This window comes from Tasmannia lanceolata, unplaced genomic scaffold (genome assembly GCF_043159265.1).
Source record: "Tasmannia lanceolata isolate RefF3 unplaced genomic scaffold, GAP_Taslan_0.1 ptg000020l, whole genome shotgun sequence".
In the NCBI taxonomy this organism is placed as follows: domain Eukaryota; kingdom Viridiplantae; phylum Streptophyta; class Magnoliopsida; order Canellales; family Winteraceae; genus Tasmannia; species Tasmannia lanceolata.
This window is the reverse complement of record NW_027518697.1, coordinates 4,736,920-4,758,298: the sequence shown is the minus strand read 5'-3', so window position 1 is coordinate 4,758,298 and position 21,379 is coordinate 4,736,920. Positions and strand designations below refer to the sequence as shown.

The 21,379-nt window shown below is 37.6% G+C and overlaps 3 protein-coding genes across 3 annotated transcripts; 2 read left to right on the top strand and 1 right to left on the bottom strand.

The window, feature by feature from the left end:
- The first annotated feature begins 81 nt into the window (after window positions 1–81).
- Window positions 82–1,404, top strand: LOC143854850 (uncharacterized). Its single transcript, XM_077364958.1, has one exon. The coding sequence runs from the start codon at window positions 82–84 to the stop codon at window positions 1,402–1,404; it is 1,323 nt and encodes a 440-aa protein (XP_077221073.1).
- Window positions 1,405–2,306: 902 nt separating this feature from the next.
- LOC143854564 (ATP-dependent Clp protease proteolytic subunit 3, chloroplastic-like) lies at window positions 2,307–11,533 on the top strand. The gene is made up of 5 exons (XM_077364594.1): window positions 2,307–2,670; window positions 5,172–5,286; window positions 8,830–9,005; window positions 10,797–10,892; window positions 10,996–11,533. Exons 1-5 carry the CDS (start codon window positions 2,407–2,409, stop codon window positions 11,287–11,289), a joined length of 945 nt encoding a protein of 314 aa, XP_077220709.1. The 5' UTR covers window positions 2,307–2,406; the 3' UTR covers window positions 11,290–11,533.
- Window positions 11,534–14,170: 2,637 nt separating this feature from the next.
- LOC143854707 (uncharacterized) lies at window positions 14,171–20,776 on the bottom strand. The gene is made up of 4 exons (XM_077364804.1): window positions 20,540–20,776; window positions 19,539–19,906; window positions 17,492–17,534; window positions 14,171–14,977 (listed from the first exon to the last, which is right to left on the bottom strand). The coding sequence occupies exons 1-4, from the start codon at window positions 20,661–20,663 to the stop codon at window positions 14,547–14,549; spliced, it is 966 nt and encodes a 321-aa protein (XP_077220919.1). The 5' UTR covers window positions 20,664–20,776; the 3' UTR covers window positions 14,171–14,546.
- Between the last annotated feature and the right edge of the window lie 603 nt (window positions 20,777–21,379).

Below are 21,379 nucleotides of genomic sequence, written 5' to 3'. Positions count from 1 at the left end.
GGCGTGGGAGGGTATTTCTGTCAGAAACTTGGGGTGGATTAGTGCGATTATCAAAATATGGTAGTGCCAATATCAGCATAAATGGTTTGTGTCTCGGAACCCAAATTAGAGCGTTCTTTTCAAGGTCTTGTAAGGCTGGCAGTTTTCAGAATAGCTTTAAAATGGTTTACAAACAACAGGTTGCTTTGGGGCATCAATTCTGCCAAATATATAGCTTTGAAATGGTTTACAAACAACCAGATCCTCATGAGAGCTAGAGGCTCTGTTTTGCCTCACATCTGCTATTCGGTTGGCGATGAGAGTAAGATTGATTTGTGGAATTCCCCCTGGCACCCCGGTGGTATTATCTCCTTTGTTTTCTCTCAGCACGACACCATTTCCTCACTGGCCTCTCTAAAGAAGTTCCTTGATAAAAGCATTTACAATGACTCTAATGTAAACTTTCCAATTTGGAAGCCTATTGCGGACGAAACTTTCTCCCTCAAAAGTGCTTGGGAATCTATCAGACTTAAGAATCCAAAGTCCCACTGGTGTTCTATGGTGTGGTTTAATGGCATCACTCCGAGGGAAGCCATAGTTGTGTGGAAAGCCCTCCAAAACAAGCTACCCATTAGAGACAGGTTCCCACTCGTTGTGCAGGACAGAAGCTGCTCCCTGTGCTCAAGACACTCTGAATCCTTGGACCATCTTTTCTTTTCTTGTGGGTACTCTGCCTGGATATGGAGGTCCATTTTGTGGAGAGTGGGATGGAGAAGAAGACCCCTAAGAACTCTTGCTGATGAGGAGAGCTGGATTAGAGACAAATTCAAAGGAAATAGCCAGCTCTCTACTGTTATCAAAATGGGGTTTCAAGCTGCTATTTATCAGATTTGGAACAAGAGAAACCAAAGAATTTTTGAAAATAAATCAACCCATAAAACTCGGGTTCTGAAGAAGATTCTAAGTGATATTTGCTTCAAGATGAACCAACTCTCAATGTGCAGGGACGTTCCACACGCCATAGCCGTTAAAGCTGCCACTAACTTCTGGTATAAGATGGCAAATTGGACTGAGCCTGTCAAATACTGTTGGTGGGTTAAGCCTCGAAATGATGAAGTCAAAATCAATTATGATGCTTCACTTGAAGCTGATTGTGCTAGTATTGGGGGCCTTCTCAGAGATGATAAAGGAATGATCTTGGCCATGTTCTCGGTAGAAACTGATATGGATGACATCTATGTTTTGGAGCTCCGAGCGATTCTTCATGGCATCAACATGACAAAAGACAGAGGTATCCCTATGATTTGGATTGAGTCAGATTCCCTTTTCGCGGTTGACATTATCTCCATGAAAACAAACACTCCATGGAAATGCTTGAATCTAGTCTCTGCAATCTTCAAATCTCTTCAACATTGCAAGGCTTGAAGACTATCGCATTCCTGGAGGGAAGGAAATAGCCATCTTATATGCTCTCCAAGGTAAATTTTTCCTTCAAGGGACCTGATATTCCAGTAGTGCTCTCCACTCCCCAGTCCCTTCATCTCATCGAAGAGGACCGAAATGAAGTTAAATATGCTCGTATATAAGTGTGCTTCCTTCTGGCTAAAAAGGGTCTTTGGGTTATTGTTTTATTTTCTCTTATGTATGTGGGAGCCTGTTCCCCTTTTGCTGGCTATTGAGCCCCCTTAACCTCTGTACATTTTCATTATTCTTAATAATATTTAGTCGGAGTCTTGCCTAACCCCAGCTTACTCGTAAAAAAAAAAAAATGGCTAGCAATTTTCCTAAGAAATTTGGGAATGTTGAAATATACGGGAAAGAAAATTATGGAAAAATAATGTTTCCCATTTAAAAATATTTCATGGAAGATGAAATTGCAAGATGTAATACGTTTGCGATAGGCAAATGTTATCAGCACCACTGTATTTTGTTTTGATGATGACACACCTCACTTCATTAAAGGTACAGTATGGCCCGCCCCATAGGATGATCCAAACCGTCCATTAGATGGGCCACAGCCTAAATAGGCTGCGCCCCAAAAATCAACTAAACAGCCCCACCAGACCCATGTCCCAAATTACGATTCAGCGTTCGATAAATCATTTGAACTGATATATTCGCCCCATTTTCTTCTCTGCCCCACCCCCAATTAGTGTATTTATAAGTTATAAGTTATAACTACGCTCTAACACTAGAAGGGGGTGGCCCGGGGAAGAATAGCGGCCGAATATATCATATCCCTAAACCCCTGATGACGTTATATAAGATCAACGGCTTTGATTAAAGCAGGCCTCTTTTCTAACGTGCGCCGTTCGTTCTATGAACCAGCTCCATGTTGTTTTACTTGTTTCCTCAATCCTCTCTCCATTCTCTTCGCCTCAAAGCTTCTGTAACTCTATTCCTTGGAAAGAAGAACATCAAGTAATTATGGAAGGAGTCTTATCCTTCACCCCCTTACCTTCTCGACCTTTTCTCTCACATGGGGTTTTTCCCTCTTTTCATTTGAACCCAACATCTCTAAACACTCCCATGAGAAAACCCACCACACTCACATCCATGAAAAGTTACAGAAAAACCCTATCCTCTGATTGGAATCTCTCCATCTCATCTGGACCCTGGATGCCCAGAATTGAAGAGCTAGATAGTACCAACATGCTCCTCAGGCAGAGAATCGTCTTTTTGGGCTCTCAGGTTTGAGTTTTTGTTTTTTTTTCCTTCTACCCTTTTCTTCTCTCACTTAATTTTTCAGTTTTATTATCTTAATTTTGAAATTTTGTGGTTGGGTGTTCTCTCTTTCTCTAAATTCATCATTGAGGAGGTAGGTTTTTAATGAGTAATGCTGTCTTCACTATCTTTAATTGAAATGATAAAGATTAGGAGTGGTTCTTTGGTATATGTTCCTCTTTTTCTTTATTTAAATTGGGACTTTGAGGGTCGCGTTGGAATGTACGGTGACTATTTTGATGAATTATGATTTCTTCATTGTTTCTGGTTTAGATTATTAGCATTAGGGTGTTGCTTTTAGTGAATAATGCTTTTTCTCTATAATATTAATTTAATTTGATATTTATAAGGTGCTTGATTTAATTTAATATTTATAAGGTCCTGGACGTTAAGGCAGTTTTGAGATGTTATGTAGTGGTTACTGGTCAAAGATCTAATTTTCGTAAGTCAAGACTGTTGGACATTCATACTTCTGATAGTGAGGAGGAGATCTTAGTAGGGATACTTCGGTGCTCAATTGACCATTTCCCATCAGTTTACATTGGGTTGCCATTATGTGTTGGGAGGCCTAAGCGGCAGGTGTGTGATCCAATAATTGAAAGGGTGGGAAAAGGTTGGATTCTTGGAAGCGAGAATTAGTATCTTTGGGTTGGGTGGTTCGGGTGGGGGGTTTGTAGAATTATGTTATTTAAAGCAGTTATGGCTAATATTCCGATATACTTTTTGTCAGTATTCAAATGCGCTGTCAGCGTCACAAACCGGATGGGGCAGATTTAGAGAAACTTCCTCTGGGGTGGAAATAATGAAAAAAAAAAGAAAAAAAAAAAAGGAAAACTTCATCTTGTGAATTGGAAGGTTCTTTCAAAAAAATAAAAAAATCTGGTGAATTGGAAGGACGTATGTAAGCCAATTTTAGGCATTTGCCGGTTGAGAATGAATGATGCCCTCCTAGGGAAATGGCTCTGGAGATTCAGGGAGGAAAGATCATCCTTGTGGACTAGAATTATTGAAAGTAAATATGATGCTCTACCGTGTTACTGGCTATCAGATGATCGCTTCAGAAGTAGTGGGTCGACGGTTTGAAGAGATATTCTAAACATAAAGCATAAATTTGAACTGGGGAGTAGATACATAGTTTACTTTGGAGACGGAATCAAGTTTTGGCTTGATATATAGTGTGATAGATCTCCTCTATCGACGGCTTTTCCTAATCTTTCTTGCGATGGCATCAGATAAGAATGCTCTAATCAAGGATTGTATGCAGTGAGTGAAAGGGAAGGTGTCTTGGAAAATAAAGTTTCAAAGGGACTTCTTCGATTGGGAGATTGACAACATGGATCAAATGTTAAACATTCTATAATCCCGTTATATTAAGAGATCAGGTAAAGACAAGAGGGTTTGGATGTGGTGCTTATTGGGATCTTTCATGGTTAAATCTTGTTTCTAATCACTCTTATCCCCAATTTGCCCAAGTCTGGAGCACCCCAGCTCCCACAAGAGCGTGCGCTTTTGGTTGGTCTCCCTTTCAATCCAAGATTTAGGCAGTGGATTTTCTTCGGAATCGAGAAATGCTTGTCATTAATCACTACTCCCTATTCATCCAATCTGGAGAATCAATAGACCATATCTTTTTACATTGCAGGATGGCTAGAGAGATTTGTAATAGAATTTTTGCAAGATTTGGCATCCAGTGGGTAGTCTCGGTCAGTGTTTAAAAACGTGGATGTGGCGCGGAACGTGGCTGAAGAAAATCCTAGTCGAAATGAGTCTGCCTCTCCTCATTGGACGACTCCTATTAAAGGCTCCCTAAAACTCAATTTTGATGGCTTGAGCTTGGGCAATCTGAGGCTTACTGGAATTGGGAGTGTTCTAAGGGATGATAGGGGGATAATCAATCGTGCATTCTCTGGACCGATTGGGGTTACCGACTCCAATGAAGCTGAATTAAGATCAGCATTACAAGGTATTAAATTAGTGGATGAAGGTATTCTCAGTAGCCTAATATTTGAGGGTGACTCCTTTAATGTGATTAGGTGGTTGGATGGCAGTCGCTCTCGTCCCTGACGGTTTGATGAGTTGATAGGGGAGATTCAGGAAAGAATAGCTGATTTTGGCATTAGCTTTCAGCATGTTAAAAGATCAGCCAATAGAGAGGCTGATAGGTTGGCTCGAGCTGGGGTTGGGAGGCTGCCTTGGAAAATTTTGATTTCTTGCTGCCATGATTTAGTCTCTATTGTATTTTATTGCTTCTCCTTTTGTTGTAGCCTCGGCCATCTTGGTTGTGGCCCTTCTCTTTCTTTTAATATTAATTTGCTCTTAACCATTCAAAAAATATTAATCAAATATTTAGGATTTATGGATGTTTCTTTGTGAATTCATATGTTTCTTTTTTTCAAGTTTTATTGTAGTTTAAATATTGATTGTTGAAGGTGGCTTGTTGCATTTTTGCTTTTTTGATTGATGGGCAGGTGGACACATTGACTGCTGATTTTGTCATCAGCCAGCTCTTGTTTCTGGATGCTGAAGATCAGACAAAAGATATCAAATTGTTTATAAATTCTCCGGGTGGATCTGTAACTGCTGGTACATGTTTTAACTCGCTAAATTTGTTTATGTTTTTTTTAATGGTTAAAGTTTTGAATTCATGATCAGTACCATGTTTGAATTTAGACCCTCGTTACATGTTCTTTTTCATTAGACCTGCATTATCTTGGTATTTTTTTTTTATGATTTTTAGTCATCAATGGCATGAGTAAATCAATTCATTTGATTACATATGCAAGCTTATTTGGGTTTTTTACCTAAGATGCATTTTCTGGATCCTTTGTATTTAGTTATTTAGTGTAAGGGTTTGCATTTAAAGTTGCAGCTCACTAGCACATAATCTTGTATGGGATTTGCATGTACGATGTACTAATTGTCTATTATGGATTGGTGCATCAAACAATGGCATCTTGGTGTTGCCATTCGTAAAAAAAAAAAAAAACAATGGCTTCCTGGTCAAGAATTAGGAAATGTGAATTGGATCATTACACATGGAGGTAGTGAATTTCTTTTGATGTGATTTTTATAGGAGTAAATGTTTTGTTTCATGTGGTCAATAAGTTATTATGAGTTTAGCTTGGAGATATTATGAATTAGAATCTGAAAAATTTGTGATGAATTTCAAATTCTATAGAATTACTCTTGTTGTTGAGTCCCAGCTTACAATCCCTAAAAAAGTCAGTGGAGAGGGATTATCTCAGCTAAGGGGAGCAAAATAAATCCAGGAAGTCATTTATGGCACCTCTTCATTTGTTTGTTTTACTGATGATGCCAAGGACACCAGGTAGTAATGGAGGACCTTCAGATTGATTTTATATCAATTACAATCCATAGGGACAAAAATGATTGATATTGATTTGACTTCAAGGATATCAATCTGTTGAAGTCAGATACAAATTATAATCACGTGCTCTATTTCTTTGAATTGCTTTTTGGAGGATAATTAAGACATGGACGTGACAACTATATCTCCAAAAATGATGCAAGGGAAAAGCCCAAAGATGTAAAATTCTTAAATCATGTAATTTTTTATGAAAATCAAAACACAAGTGATGACTATGGTTTGTATCCGGAGAAAAGTGCATCTCGCCTCTTGAGAGTTGAGACCCAGAAGTATAATTAGGAACCCCAATAATTCACCTTCTCATTTGTTTCAAGGAGACTATCAAATATTTGGTCATTTGAAAAATTTATGTAGTAATCCAAGATAAAGCTCATTATTGAAAAGAGAGTTACCCATGATTGCTGCCTTCAAATTCCAAAAGGGGGAAAACCGAAAAAGTTCTCCAGTTGCTTTAAAACGTAAAATTACTAAAGATCTCCAATGGATCTACCTAACCTGTTTCCACTTTGCAAGATCCAAATTGGGATCCTTTCCCAATATAGGGCCTAAGCTACATAGTTTTCCTACAATGCTAATCAACACTTGTCTAATATTGGTAAGGAAACATTTAGACTTCCTAGTTTCTACTTTGGTCTGAGTCCCTACCGTCATCACCTGCATCATTATTCTCAAGTTGGATAGAGCCTGACTTAAATGTGCTTGGAGGAGACCTTCACAAGCAAGTTGTCCTTTTCTTTAAAACTTGAAATTAATGGAGCTAGAAGTGATAACAATCAGAAATTGTTGCCGAGATTTTCTACCAAAAGTTGCATTCTTCAGGGAGTGCAATGCTCCCTACTCATGAGGGCATAGAATTTGACCAACTGGATCTGGATAGGAGCAATCTTCTCAAAGCGAGATTCAGCGAGGGAATTAAAAGTTGTTTGTTTTCTTTGAAAGGAGACCGATCCGCTGGCCCATACGGTTTTTGTTTCGTGTTCTTCCAGAAGTGTTGGGATACACTTAAAGGAGAGGTGTTGGAATTGTTTCAGTCTTTCCATGGGAACATGTCTTTGGATAGGAGTACTGGAGTGACTTTCATAGCCATGATCTCGAAGAAGGAAGAGGCGTTTCGTTTTTCGAAATTCAGACCCGTCAGCCTGATAGGATATGTTACAAGCTTCTAGCTAAGGTCCTTGCAAACAGGATCAGGAAGTGTTGTGTTGTTTAATCTCCACAGAATCAAAGCGCTTTCATCCGTGGAAAACAGATCTTAGATGGAGCCCTCATAGCTAATGAGCTGGTAGATCTCTTACATCGAAGCCAATCCAAAGGTGTTCTTTACAAAATTGATATGGGAAAGGCCTATGACAGTTTTCCCTTGGGTTGTACTTACTCAATCGCCCTCTTATTAATGAAATCTGCCACCGTTTAAAAAAAAAAGAAGGCCTATGACAGAGTGGAGTGGAGATACTTAGACTATATCATGAGGAGAATAGGATTTGGAGACAATTGGCAGGCTTGAATGTTCAAAAGTATTCTCAGCTTGTTCTCAATATTGATCAATGGCTCCCGTTTCGGATTATTCAAATCGTCTCGTGTTCTTCGCCAACGGGACCCACTATCCCCTTTCCTCTTCACTGTTTAGGCTGAAGCTCTAAGTAGAAATGTAGAATGCTTGACAAGGCTAAGAGTCACGGGTTGATAGAAGGTTTCAAACTCAGTCGGAATGGGTTGAGATTACCCACTTCCAGTATTTAGATGATACCCTTGTCCGCGCGCGCGTGTGTTTGAATTGTATGAACCCTTGTGTTTAGCAGTGCTAGAGAATCAAAAGTTAAGAACTTGAAGGTCCTTGTCTGACGTTGTGAGGTGGTAACTGGTTAGCGTACTAACTTTGGCAAGTCGACATTGTTGGGCATTCATATCAGTGAGGAGGACCAGGATCGGTTCGCTAACATCCTTGGTTGTGGAACATGGAATATTCGTAATTTAGATTTGGTTGTGCCAATTTGTTAGGGCAAACCCCGCAGGGCTCAGTGTGATCTCCTTTTGTTGGGAGGAAGGGTTATGATCATGAAAGCAGTGCTCATGAAACTCCCTCTTTATTATATGTCTATACTCAAATCAAGGTTCCAAGTTTTACATTTTTTATGTGTTCTAGTTGTGATGGAAATGAAAACATGTCTGTTTCAGATGGAAATTTCTGTAGAAATCCCATAAAATTACAAAAATGTATGGAAACATGCCGGTTCGGATGGAAAGTTCCTAAGTTGTTCAGTCTCATATTCAAAGGATTGAATTTGATTGATATGTCAAATGATGTTTTGGTACTTTTGAGTTTGGATTTAGAAGATTGATGCTCCTTTTTTCTACCGTGGTAATTTTGTAATACATTAATTGGATTAGGTAGTTTCTTTTGTGCAGTGGGAGTTGTAGTATTTCTCACGTTTTTTAAATAAAGGCTTGAAATTTGGGCACACCTTTTATGTAATCTATTTTCCTTTTTAAGTGTCCTTCTAATACACTATGATTGCATTGCAAGTGATTCTTCCATTGTTTGGAAGTTTATATTTTGTTCCATGAGTTGATTCATTTATACTATACAGAGTAGGGTTTTCTATTTTTTTTCTTTTTGAATTTATATTTGGTTCTCTCTACCCTAGTGTCAATTGTAAGGGATTGTGATGGAGTTTTTTCTATCACATTTAATAATGTGCATTGGGTGTTGCACTTTTCTAATTTACAATTGTTTGCAGGAATGGGAATATATGATGCTATGAAGCTGTGCAAGGCAGATGTAACTACTGTTTGTTTGGGTCTTGCGGCATCAATGGGTGCATTTCTACTTGCTTCTGGAACAAAAGGAAAGAGGTTTTGCATGCCAAATGGGAGAGTAATGATCCATCAACCATTGGGAACTGCTGGAGGGAAAGTGAGTATTTAGTTTTATATTCTAGGAGTTTTATCATATGGGCATTTGGATGATGAAATTTTATTAAAGAAAAAGGGAAAAAAAACGCAATGACCGAATGGTCAAGTAAATAAAATATTTTAGAGAAAAATACAGATATACCCCCTCTAGTTTCTGACACATTCAACTCTAACCCTGACTTTCAAAACGTGACGAGTTCACCCCATTAAGTTTTTTTAAGGTGACGGAGTAGACGGCGAGGTGGAAATGACCAAAATGCCCTCGTCTTCCCCAACTGAAAATTAGGGTTTTCAGACTTGGAAACTGAAAATTAGGGTTTGATTCAAACCCTTGTTTATTTATCAACATAAACCCTCGATTTAGGAGTTTTATTTGTCTTCATTCACACCATTATCATGATTTGCCCATAAACCCTAATATTTTAGGGCTTTTTTGTTTTTATCAATTTTTTTTTTCTTGAAATGTGGGTTTGATGTAGCCATGGGGTGGGGTTTCATTGTCTGTGGCCGGAGACGGCGACAGCGGCGGTGGCCGGAGATGGCGACGGCGGGAAATGGCACCCTAATCCCTCTGCAAATGAGGGTCTTTTTGTCCTCAAAATATTAAACCATGGTTAGTTTCAGTCTTTCCGTCAGATTAAACTGACGGACAGTTGACGGAGGGGGTGTACTTGTCACTTTTTGAAGCCTTAAGGGGTGTACTTGTCACGTTTTGAAAGTCAGGGACTCAGGGTTAGAGTTGAATGTGTCAGAAACTAGAGGGGGTGTAAATGTAATTTTCCCAATATTTTATTTCCATATAAAAAACTTACTATTAGGATGGATAAAACTCAAAACATGCAGTAATTGTAAAGTGTTGATAGTAGTATTCAGAAAAAACAGATAAAAGAGATTTAGAAGTGTCGCACCGACTACTGAAATATTGGAATCCAACATGGGTACTTCATTCATTGAGAAGAGTCTGTGTAACATAGCTGCATGGCATCAACATTTCTTCCTTGCGGGTACTCTTATCACTCTCCATTAATGTCTTTTTTTGAGAAGTATCTTATGTTTGGAAATGCCTCCGCCCAAAGCTCCAATATCTGCAAATTCAGTGATATGATCTGCAAACTACCTTCCTCTTAAACATTGTTGGATAGTATATGAGTTAAGAAATCATGTGTTTTCATATTCTAGGTTGTGTTCCTGCCGTCCCTTATTGCTTTGAATTGCACGTTTGCATTGGACCTTCTTGGGGTAAAGTTATGTTGGGTTTGGTTCTCTGGTCAGGTGTAATTACCTCAAATTTGGAATTCAACTTATATGCGTCTGTTCCGAGTCTGTAGGAGGTCAGGTCCTATCAGTTCAGATTGTCTTTTTATAATAAACTTTTAATTCGTTGGTGCTTAGTTCTTGCTAATATAGACTTCAGTCAATTCACTTTGCCAAAAATCCTTCGGTTATCTCTTTTCAACTATGGTACTATCGATAGAGCTGTCCAATGCAGTGGATAATCTTTTTTTTTTTTTGAATGATAATGCAGTGGATAATCTTATCAGCATATTGTGCCTGTAAATCGAAGTGGGTGTGTAGTTATTAATCTGAAGTTATCCAATAGTTAACAGATGGATTTCGGTCTTATAGGCAATGCGATGGGGTGGTAAATCTTTTATCACAATCAAGTAATCATGTGTAGAGTTTGTTCCAATGAAAGATGGGTTGTTTGGAGGAGGTGCTCTTCATGTGATAGGCTAGTAGCTCTATGTGACATGGCTCGTGAAAATTGCTTTCAATGTTTATGCAATTGCAGACAACAGATATGGGGTTGCAGATTAGAGAAATGGCGTATCATAGAGTTAAGATGAACAAGATATTCTCAAGAATTACAGGGAAACCCGAGCAACAGGTGGTCATTACTTTCTGATTCTTTTTTCCACGAAGTTGACTACTTTGTGAAGATTTAATTATTATATTTGTTTTCCTTTCTTTCTTTATTTCCATGCATGCAGATTGAAGGGGATACAGACCGCGACTATTTCATGAATCCATGGGAGGCAATGGAATATGGTTTGATAGACGCGGTCATTGATGATGGCAAACCGGGTTTGGTTGCACCGGTTGCAGATGCAACACCTCCGCCCAAAACTCGGGTGTGGGATTTGTGGAAAATAGAAGGGAGTAAAAAAGCGAAGAAGAATTTGCCGTCTGAACAGAAGGTTTCACAAAATGGGTTTGGAGGTGGTGAAGGAAGTGATGAGGAGAAAGGCTCAGAGCAGGCAAAGGAAGCAGTTGCGCCGGTATGAGATGCGAGGTTGAGTCCTGCTCCACTATGTATCACTGAAAAAGTGGCCACTTGTAGAGGCTTTACTTACCCAAATTGAACAAAAAAAACTTGCAGACATTTTAGAGAGTAGATTGTCTGAATATGGAAACCTGCAAGGATGAAAGCCAATATATATATGAAGGGAACAAGGGGAAGTATACTTTTGTTATGTAACATTTGACAGAATTTCCATTCAATGTCACATGTGTAATTGCCTGGTTTAATGGCTTAGTTGACAAAACTGATTGAGAACCTCTTGTGAGAAATAATATAACCAATCTCAAATGACAACAATGAACAGTGAGTTCGCTCCCTACAGAAGCATGCATTCCTGAATTGTTCAAGATAGATATGAGATTCAATTCAGAAAAATACTTGAACAATTGAATCAAAGACAACAATGTTCTCTAGCTATTAATAAAACACGCAATTTAAATATTCGAACATACATTCTAGCCCCTCACATGATCCCAATTCAGGAATGCTTTTGCAGGGGGGCGCCTTCACTGTAATATTAATACAATGGGGCATATCCACTATCACAATAGGCATTGATAAGAATCTCATATCTTGATAAAGTTCCCTCAGCCCGGGCAAATTCCAACCTAGTCTGACCAGCAAATGTCCTCACCACTTACTCACTTAGGAAGTTGTCTTTGATTTAATTGTTCAAGAGAGATAAAGAATAAAGTGTTTATACAACAGTCAGTACCTCTTATAGTGTTGTTTATGGTTTAATTGTTTCAATCGTTTGACCTCACTAAATTTTTTTAATTTTTTTTTGAATGATGGAGAATTATATATATTAAGGGAAAAAGGGTGAAAACCCAGGACCTTGATGGTCTGTACAAAGAAGAAAAATAGCTACATACAAAAAAGTACAAATAGAAATACTGGAGGAAGTGAAAAATCGCTAAGTTAGTCCTGCCAACTCCGCCAGGATAACTTATCGGCATCACTATTACCTGACCTTCTAACGTCTTGGAATCCTGAAATCATACCGGAATACCCGTCACATGCTCCTGAATCTCATCGACTATATGCACAAAATCCTAATGCCCTGAACAAACCACTCTCAATTCCACTTCATTCAAGTCCAAGATCTCTATGGGACCCGAGAAGCCCATCAGATGAGCATGGTTTAAAATTTCGGTTTCGGTAACCGTTTCGGACCCCACAGAAAACCGAAATTTGGGTTTGAAATTTCAAAATTTCAGACAGAAATTTCCGAAATTTCGGACTGAAATTCCGAAATTTCTGCCGAAATTTGGTAATTGTAGAAATTCCGAAATTTCGGACTGAAATTCCGAAATTTCTGCCGAAATTTGGTAATTTTCGAAATTTGAAATTTCAGATTTCGGTCGAAATTTAAAACCATGCTGATGAGACACAACTCGTCTCAAAGGACTCCACCTACTCCAGCAAGTCCTGTGTTACCCAAACTAGATCCATCAAAGTTAAGCCTCAGCAACCCTAGATCAGGCAGAATCTACCTAAGGGAAAGAGCCTCTTTCTCCCTGCTAACGCAAATATCTATTCAGCATAGCCAAAGATTGGAACCAAATGTAAACTTGAAGCATGAGAGAACCTTCACCCAGAAGATGCTAAGCATTGTAGCCTTCATGAAAAAGTAGTGCAAGCAGGAGTTGATCTCATCATTTGTAGTCTTTACCTAGATCAAGCTACACGGATGTATGCGCATTACTTAAAGATATTGTCTCGATCTTTTCATACAGCTATGAGGATCATTTTTTGTTTTTTGAACGATGTAGAGCTATGATGTTGTATCTGTCGCAAATTCAAATTTGAGTAGAAAATTCTCTTTATTCCTTCGTTCATAATGAATTCAAGTACATATTCGAAGAAATTCTGACTCTACCCACAGGAGAATTTATCCCGGAAGCGGAAGAACGACTGACACTCAGCGAAACCCTCGCAAGGGTTTATGTACAAAGATCACTCATAGTATTTGTTTAATATTTAGGTCTATAAACTTCACTTAAAAAGTAGTTGACTTGATCAATTGCATAAGATCTGTTGACATTACTGAGTACTATTTGTCCTGTTCTTGAGCGACAGTTGATCAACATCTCTAGTGGGAATTTGTTGTGAATTTGTTTATCATCTCTTTTAAAGAGTTTGCAGTTATTTAATCATAAGATTTCACTTTCACATAATCCCCTAAATCAAATTTGTTTGGTTACAATGTTGACTCAATTATCTTTCTCTGATGAAAAAAATTATAAACCTGATTTCTAATTAAGTGTTTAATTCAATGGCTTCTTTCAGATCAATTTGTGAGTATAAAACTCGAGATTTTTTAGGCTCATGAAATGACTCCTGCACGCCCATCTCAAATTATCACATCTTCAAATCAGATCGAGCTTGGCTTGATAGAAAACCCATTATAGGTTCAAAGGCTCTCTCTTCAAGAAGCAAGATTGCAACATGCCACTACACTTTGATTCAAGGTCAATCAATAAATTGATCAACATACACATTATTTACAACAGATTATAAAATGAGTAAAGAGTTCATGTTTTTAGAAAATATTTTAAAAACTCCCTAAAAACTATACTAAACTTTTGCTGATAAAATACCCTTCAAACAGCTCTAAAATCATGGTTTGTTTGCCTAAAGATTGTCATGGTATTTCTCATATTAAAAATTATTAAAATACTCATAAGAAAACCAAAACAAAAAATGGAAAATGGCATGATTTTAGAGTTAGTCAAAAGGCATTTTTGCCAAAAAAAAAATTGTCTATTGATTTTTCTTTTTAGTAGGCAAGGTGGGATTAGGAAGAGTCCAACAAAAATTCATTCAAAAAAGCTTAGGTTAGGTTGGGTAATGAATGTTGATAGCATACAAGGAGAGAAACTTCATCTGCAAAAAAATTACTGGAAATTCCCCAATAGCAATGGCATGGAGGCATACAATATTTAACAGATAATTTCACACACAGCTCAACCAGCAAGTTAAATTGAGTAACCGGCAAAAAATTGCCCCACAAAAATTAGAGGGGGTCTGGCTCAAATTAAGTTTATGAAAATACCCCCTCCACAAATATCCATCCAAACCACAGAAATCTGTAGTGCCCATGAAGGAACCCATCTTCTCATCTGTACCATCCTTTTGAACCAGAAGGGTTCCGCCGTTTTAGAAGATTAAGCATTTTCTGTACTTCTGAAACTCGAATGGCTACTTCCCATTATATATTTATCCTTCTTGAATCAGTCAAATTTCCACATCCCCACCTGAGCTTACAGAGTCATCCTCACTGCCTTCACTGTCACTGCTACTGCTCACACTACTTCCACTCCCACTGGTTCCACCTGAACTGGAAGTCTGGCCCACCCTCCCCTCTGCGTTAACCTGGGCCCGCAGAGCTTCTGCAGCATTGGGCCCTTTGTCCGCCTCATCATTGCTGACATCCACATCAGCAATCTCTTCATCGGTGTCATTCTGATTCTGATTTGGCACATTGATATCGAGTCTGGAGTTTGCTTCTTGTGCAGCAGTACCCGTCTTGTTGGGCGTAGCTCCATCGTCATCCACAACTAAATCTATGTTCTCATCTAGTACATAATTGTTTGGATTTGGAGATATAATAGATGGGTTTGGGGGAACTGAGAGATAACCATTGCTCTTGGCAGTAGGTTTTGCACCTGAGACATAAGATAAGATACTGAATTTAACAACAAAGACTGGAATACAAATATGAGTGGATACTCTCTTTTTTTAATGGTTTAAAAAAAATAATTGGAAAACACTTTGCATGAGAAATTTTTTTCATACTTTGGATTTTCTTACACTTCATGCATAGCATGGGTGGGGCCCACTCATTTTTCACCCTCAAATGAGTGGATACTTATACAGTTAAAAACAAAGAAATGAGTCATTTCTTTCTCTTGCATGTTCTTTTTGGTCTGTCAATCATATTAGACATGGAACGATATTCATTACTTCTAAGAAGAGACTGGCATTGGACAAGACTGATAATGAGTATTTTTAGCATAATGAATGATTAGGATTGAATAAGATGAGCACAACTGGATCTATAAAATGTTTCAGATTTACTTATATAGTACATTTAGAAGTACCTGGCGGCAAAAACACATGCCCGTAAGCCTTTTCCATAAGTCATGGAGATGTGCAAGCATTTCAAATGTTTAGCTTATAGATTTAGAATTTGAACTGAAATCTCTATTAATCCTACAGGAAATGACTACGCAAAGCTAGTAACTGATGGTATGAAATGTGTTGAGTGAGGCTATATAGAACTTTAGTAAGTAAATTGTAGAACTTTGGTCGACATTATAATTTTGACTAAAGTGCATCGAGAAGCTTGGCTCTTCACATTTTTGTTTGGCAAGTGTTTATTTTACGTTTTTTCGTGTTTCTTCAATTATGGTGCAAATGCATCAACTAATTGTTGACTTGATGCATTTTTGCATATGGATTGGTGCATAAATTTTCATTTTTTTATGGATTGATGATTTGAAAAATTAATACACACACACACACACAACAACAACAAAAACTAATCATATATGCTAGTTAGCTTCTAATTTTATTATATGTGAGTTTTATTATAGAAGTTTTATTTAATTTGTTTCAAGTGGTTTTTTGTGAGTCCTATCATTGTAAAATGTAAGTAATATTTTGGGCTTTAGAAGTGTTGTTGGGTTAAGTTAAGTTATGTTCTAGAAGAAACACATAAAATAGACACCCACTTTGTAGTTTAAAAATTAAAACTAATATAATTTAATTAAGGGTTCTTTTATTTCAAAGTATCGACTAAGGTTTAAATCAAGTAGATGAAGGGCTAGAATTAAATCAAGTATCGACTAAGGTTTTGAGGGATATAAATATTTACATATAATCACATATGGGCATTTGTTCTTTTGACGCATTTGAGGAGTTTCTTTTTTACATAGAAGAAATAAAAAGTTCTTCTTGAAACTTGTTCTCAAATTTGGTGGTACGATGCCCTGATCTCAAATAGTGTGGTGCAGTTAGTACAATTCAACAACGTTTTAATTGGGAGAAATTGAATGAAGTGAGGGGAATATGCTTGGTATTGGATAATAGAATTGCTGGGATTTTTTTTTCTTTCTTGCATGAAGTACTACAGTGCACGTCTAAAATCGGAGGCCTAAGCCTGTAGTCATAGAAAGGGGATGAAAGCTTTGGCATTTAATTACATTTCTTTTTTCTTTTTTCTTTTTCAACTTAAACCTAATCTAAAGGTTAAGTTGGGTGAGGTGTACCAAGGCTACTGTACGAATCAAAACACCCTCATATGAGAAAATAGAGAATCCGGGGTTTGGGGGGTTAGCTTTTTTAGATTGGTATTTTCAATAATACTTCCCAATTGTTCAATGGAACTGCATTCCACCACGTCCACTTGATTACCTCTCATCAAGATCTACAATTTTAATTTGAAGATTATAGAAAATGAGCACATATTGCAATGATGAGTACAAATCTCCTTTTTCTCAAAATTTTCTCTAACCTACCTTCAATCATTTAGAAATATTCAATTTTTTCTATTTCTTTTGTGTTGTTTTTGTTTTGTTTCTCTCGAGTGTATTGTGGTTGACTGATTGTTATGTGGAAAAAACAAGGATTTTTTTTTGAAAAATACATAATAAGCATTTGGGGAACAACCATAGGGAAACATTATATTCTAGACTTTATAATATTTTCTCCATGTAGTGGATAATTGAGGATTTACTTTTGTTCTTAATTAAAAGAGGATTTACTTGGAAAACGATGCACACCTTTTTCTAGAATTTTTCTGTTTGCTATTTCCTATATATTTTTTTAAATCAGAAAATCAAAGGCCCAAACACCTCACACCTCAAGGCTTAAGCTGAACACCTCGCCTCACTAGAGGAGCCTTTAAAACACTGATCTCCAGGTTGGGATAAGATTAAGCTGCTCTGCATCTCATTTAAGTTTTCACTCGATGCTTTTACAGTTGTACTGTATCAACTTCAAAGCAGGAAGTGCTAACACAAGTAAACACAGTTAGTTATCCTTCAAAGAAATGGCGAATGGCAACTGATTTCACAATACATCAGCTTCCATCAACTAAAGTTGTGTATATGCCAGTTACTTCCTTATTGACACATTGAAAGAAGTAAATATGAAACCGTGTAACACAAAAGACAAACCTGGGCTCTCTGACTTGCCAATATCAATTCGTTCCACCTCTAGCTGTATCAACAACAGAAAAGAAGACTTCCAAATTATCATTGTGCGCATGAAAAGAGGACTTTGATTTTAAAAACAAACAAAAGATAATGACATCAAAAAAATAAAATAAAAATAAAACGCAGAATAATTTTCCTAATCACACATGTCCTTAGAGGCATATAATTGATCCATTAATTGTTCCAATAAAGAATGAAGCAATTCTATGTAAGGCCAGCAACCTAGCTATGCACGCACAGAACATTGGTCAGAAAAACTCCATGGTGTTAAATCATTATGAAAATGATGGAAAAATGGAATTTATGCATGTTAAGTTAATATATTAGTCACATATATTTGCTTGTTCAACTACTTATGGTGGGGTTGCTCCCAATACTTGTTTTGATTATCTACACACCAGTGTAAGAAACCGTACTCGGACAATAACTTGTCCAAGGTAAATTGAGTCAAATGGGGCATGTCAATGACTGATGCCGCAAATTTTTTATTGACTCGGGTGAGTCAAGGGGGGATTCTATTGACTTAGTACGCTCAAAATTGAGTCTCCTCAAGCAAGTAAATGATTGACTTTGAGAGTTTTCAAACAGTGCTCCACACAGCAATGTTTGCAAGCTTAAAAACCCCATCTACACCTAGGCCAAAACATGGTTCCTCATGCCTAGTTCGCTAAGTTATTAAACATTCAGAGAAGGTTATCTTTTTTTTTTAAATGGGCAGACAAGGTTATCTCTCTCCTTTTTCTTTGAAACATGATCATGGTGATGAGAAATGTCATGGGCTCGATGGTTGAGCTAAAGAAGCAAAGAAGAGTCTTTCTACCTAAAAGATTAGGGAACAAATATAAGTATACACGACTAAGAAGCTAAACAAGTATGCCACGACTAAGAAGCTAAACAAGTATGCCACGACTTAGATTTTGAATGCTTGGCTGCAAACATAATGAATTTTCAATGGACCAGAAACACAGCTTACTCGGCCAGTGAAGTCATTTTGGTGAAAAAGGCTATGAAAGAATTGGTTATGAAAAAACTCCAAAACTTGTAATAGGGAAATGGGAGTGTCATCCGCATTGTTAGTAGCCCAATCACTTATAAAAGAGACAAATACATGCTGTGTCATTTTGTAAGGGAGCAAATGAAGAAAGAAACCACCAAGGTTTATTCATAGAAGCAAGGGCAACCTAGTAGACGCACACACTAAAGCTCTTAGTGTGATAGACATTAAATTTTTATAGAGAGCTAGAAATGTTGATTTTACATTCTCCAGTTTTGTAGTCATACTATGTTGGTTCAATAAGTTACAATTGTAGTTGTGATCTTACAATGGTATTTTAGTGATATGGCATTCTTTTGTTGTCAACAGGTACTTCTATAGCATTCCTTTGAACAAATTGTGTGTGAATCTGTCAAATAATATGTGTGTGTATGTGTGTTCATCGGAAACTATATTGATTCTGATGCAAATCTTGTCAAAAGGCTCAAAACATCACATCGTCAATATTACTACGTTTTTATAATCAAATCTTGCCTCACGAACCATTGAGCTTTCATTTGGGAAAATGTGTCCATTCCTGTCCAGTTTTATTGACGCATTAATGTTCTTAAATCTTGTTTCCTTAAATAAACCAACAGCAATAAAGATAAAATTGTTGATCGATCAAAACTACAACTATTTGACGTCTTGTTGGCAGATATAGCAAAACTAGATTTTAACTAGTCCATGAAATATGTTGCATATGAATCAATCTGCCTACACATTCATACACCGAACTTCGCTTAGTTGAAGGAAAACAGGTCTGAGCAAATAATACTAATAGCATAGAAGATGAAAAGAAATAAGTTTTTAGAATATCAAACCATCAAGCACACAAGCATTCTAGACTCTAGACTCTAGAGAGCCTTGGAATCTAAAATTTAAAAAGGAGAAATAAAAACAGTACAATTCTTCATTTCGCATATTCCAAAAGGAATGGAAAATTTCATAATTTGTTCCAAGTCAGAAACTTACAGGCACGGAATGCACTACGGGTTTATTCAATAGCTGTGATTTTGCTGCCTTTCCAATCGGGGATAAACGAGACTCCATAGCTGGCCAAACTGTAGTGGTGGCAGAAATGGCCGTTGGAGCCGCAGACTCACCAGGAAGGCGAACATGCCTCAACCGCTTCACTGCTCTGTGCAACCGCTCCAACCGGAAGGTCCCACTATCAAAGAACAGGACCCCATCATTGTCCTTGTAATCTTCGGTGCTACCCTCAAAGGATACCTTGGGTTTTCCAGGTTGATTGTTGTTGAATTCTACATTGACCCTGTTTTCCTTATTCTTGTGCAGCAATCCAGCTTGATTCTTATCAATCGATGCCGGTTTAAATTCATCTACAAATTTCAAAAAAACTTGAAATAAGAACAGAATATACATGACAAAAAAAAATATGAATAACAAAAACATGAAGATTCAGGTGGGGGTGAGTATACTTCAATTGGTGCCACTACAAAAACATCCAATAATACAAAAGGGAAAATAATTATCCTGAAAAATCCTAAAAGCTAACTAAAGACATTACTATATGAAAAAAAAGAAGACGAAATAGAACATGTCAGAATCAAAAGGCTGATTTTAGTATAGAGACACCAGATAAACTCACCTAAAATTCATATTTTACGAAAAAATAAGGAATTATAATGCAAACTGAGAAGAGGTTATTAAGAAGAACATGGAATAATCATGCAAAAACCGAGAAATAAGAGTAATAAAAGCATCTAGTTAAGTTTTCATCTTCTAATTCATCAGAAAAAGGGAATCACGAACCAAAACCCTAGAACAGGATTGAGAAAAACAAGTAGTCAGATTTCCTGTCAACCGATACATAACCCAAATCCATAAAAAAAATTGGGAAAATATGGAATTACGGAGCAAAAAACTAGAACGTGTATAGATTTCTCTAATAAAAGAAAGGAAAAAGATGATGGGATAGCTGTAGGGTTATGTTTGTTTTGGTTTTTACTTACATCGCAAGGTGAAGAACTTTGAGGAGGATTTGTGTTGGAATGATGAACCTAGGGTTAGGTTATACCATTTATCGGGCTGAGGAGCACCGTTCGATTCTTTGTTGCTTCCGTTACTGTTCATCATGTTGATCAAAGATCGAGATCGGGTGTTTTTATCATTTTCGACATGGTGTGATAATGGCGGAAAGAGCAGAAAGCCATGAGTTTAACTGCGTAGAAGCGAAGGGGGGAATAGAATAAAGAATTCAACCGTAGAAGAGAAGAATAGATTGCTGACGTGATCTGGACCGTTCATCTCAGTGGGTCCCACAACTACCATACAGTACTATTAAAAAGAGGGATTGTTAGGAGATGCTTGTTGGGCCCCTCTTGATGAGGGCAATCCTCACTTTATTAATAGTACTGTATGTCCCGCTCATAAGATTATCCAAACCGTCCCTTAGATAGCCACAGCTTAAATAGGTTGTGCCCCAAAAATTATTTCTATAGAGGATTAGATCAACCCTCTAACATTCAGATCGGCGGGCTAGGTTCAACCTATGGAAATGATTTTTGAGGCACAACCTATTTAGGCTGTGGCCCATCTAATGGACGGTTTGGATCATCCTGTAGTGCGGGCCATACCGTACTTTTAATAAAGTGAGAGTGCCCTCATCAAAATTCGTTAAAGCTGGTAAATCCAGCAATGATACAATGTGCTCATCTTTGTTGCACAAGTGGGTACATCTTGACCTGCAAACGGGCGGGCGGGCCCGGTTTGACCCGGCCCGTACTGGTCCGGTCAAACGGGTCGGGTCAAAATGACTCAGAAAATTTTACGGGTCATTGAGCCTGGACCCG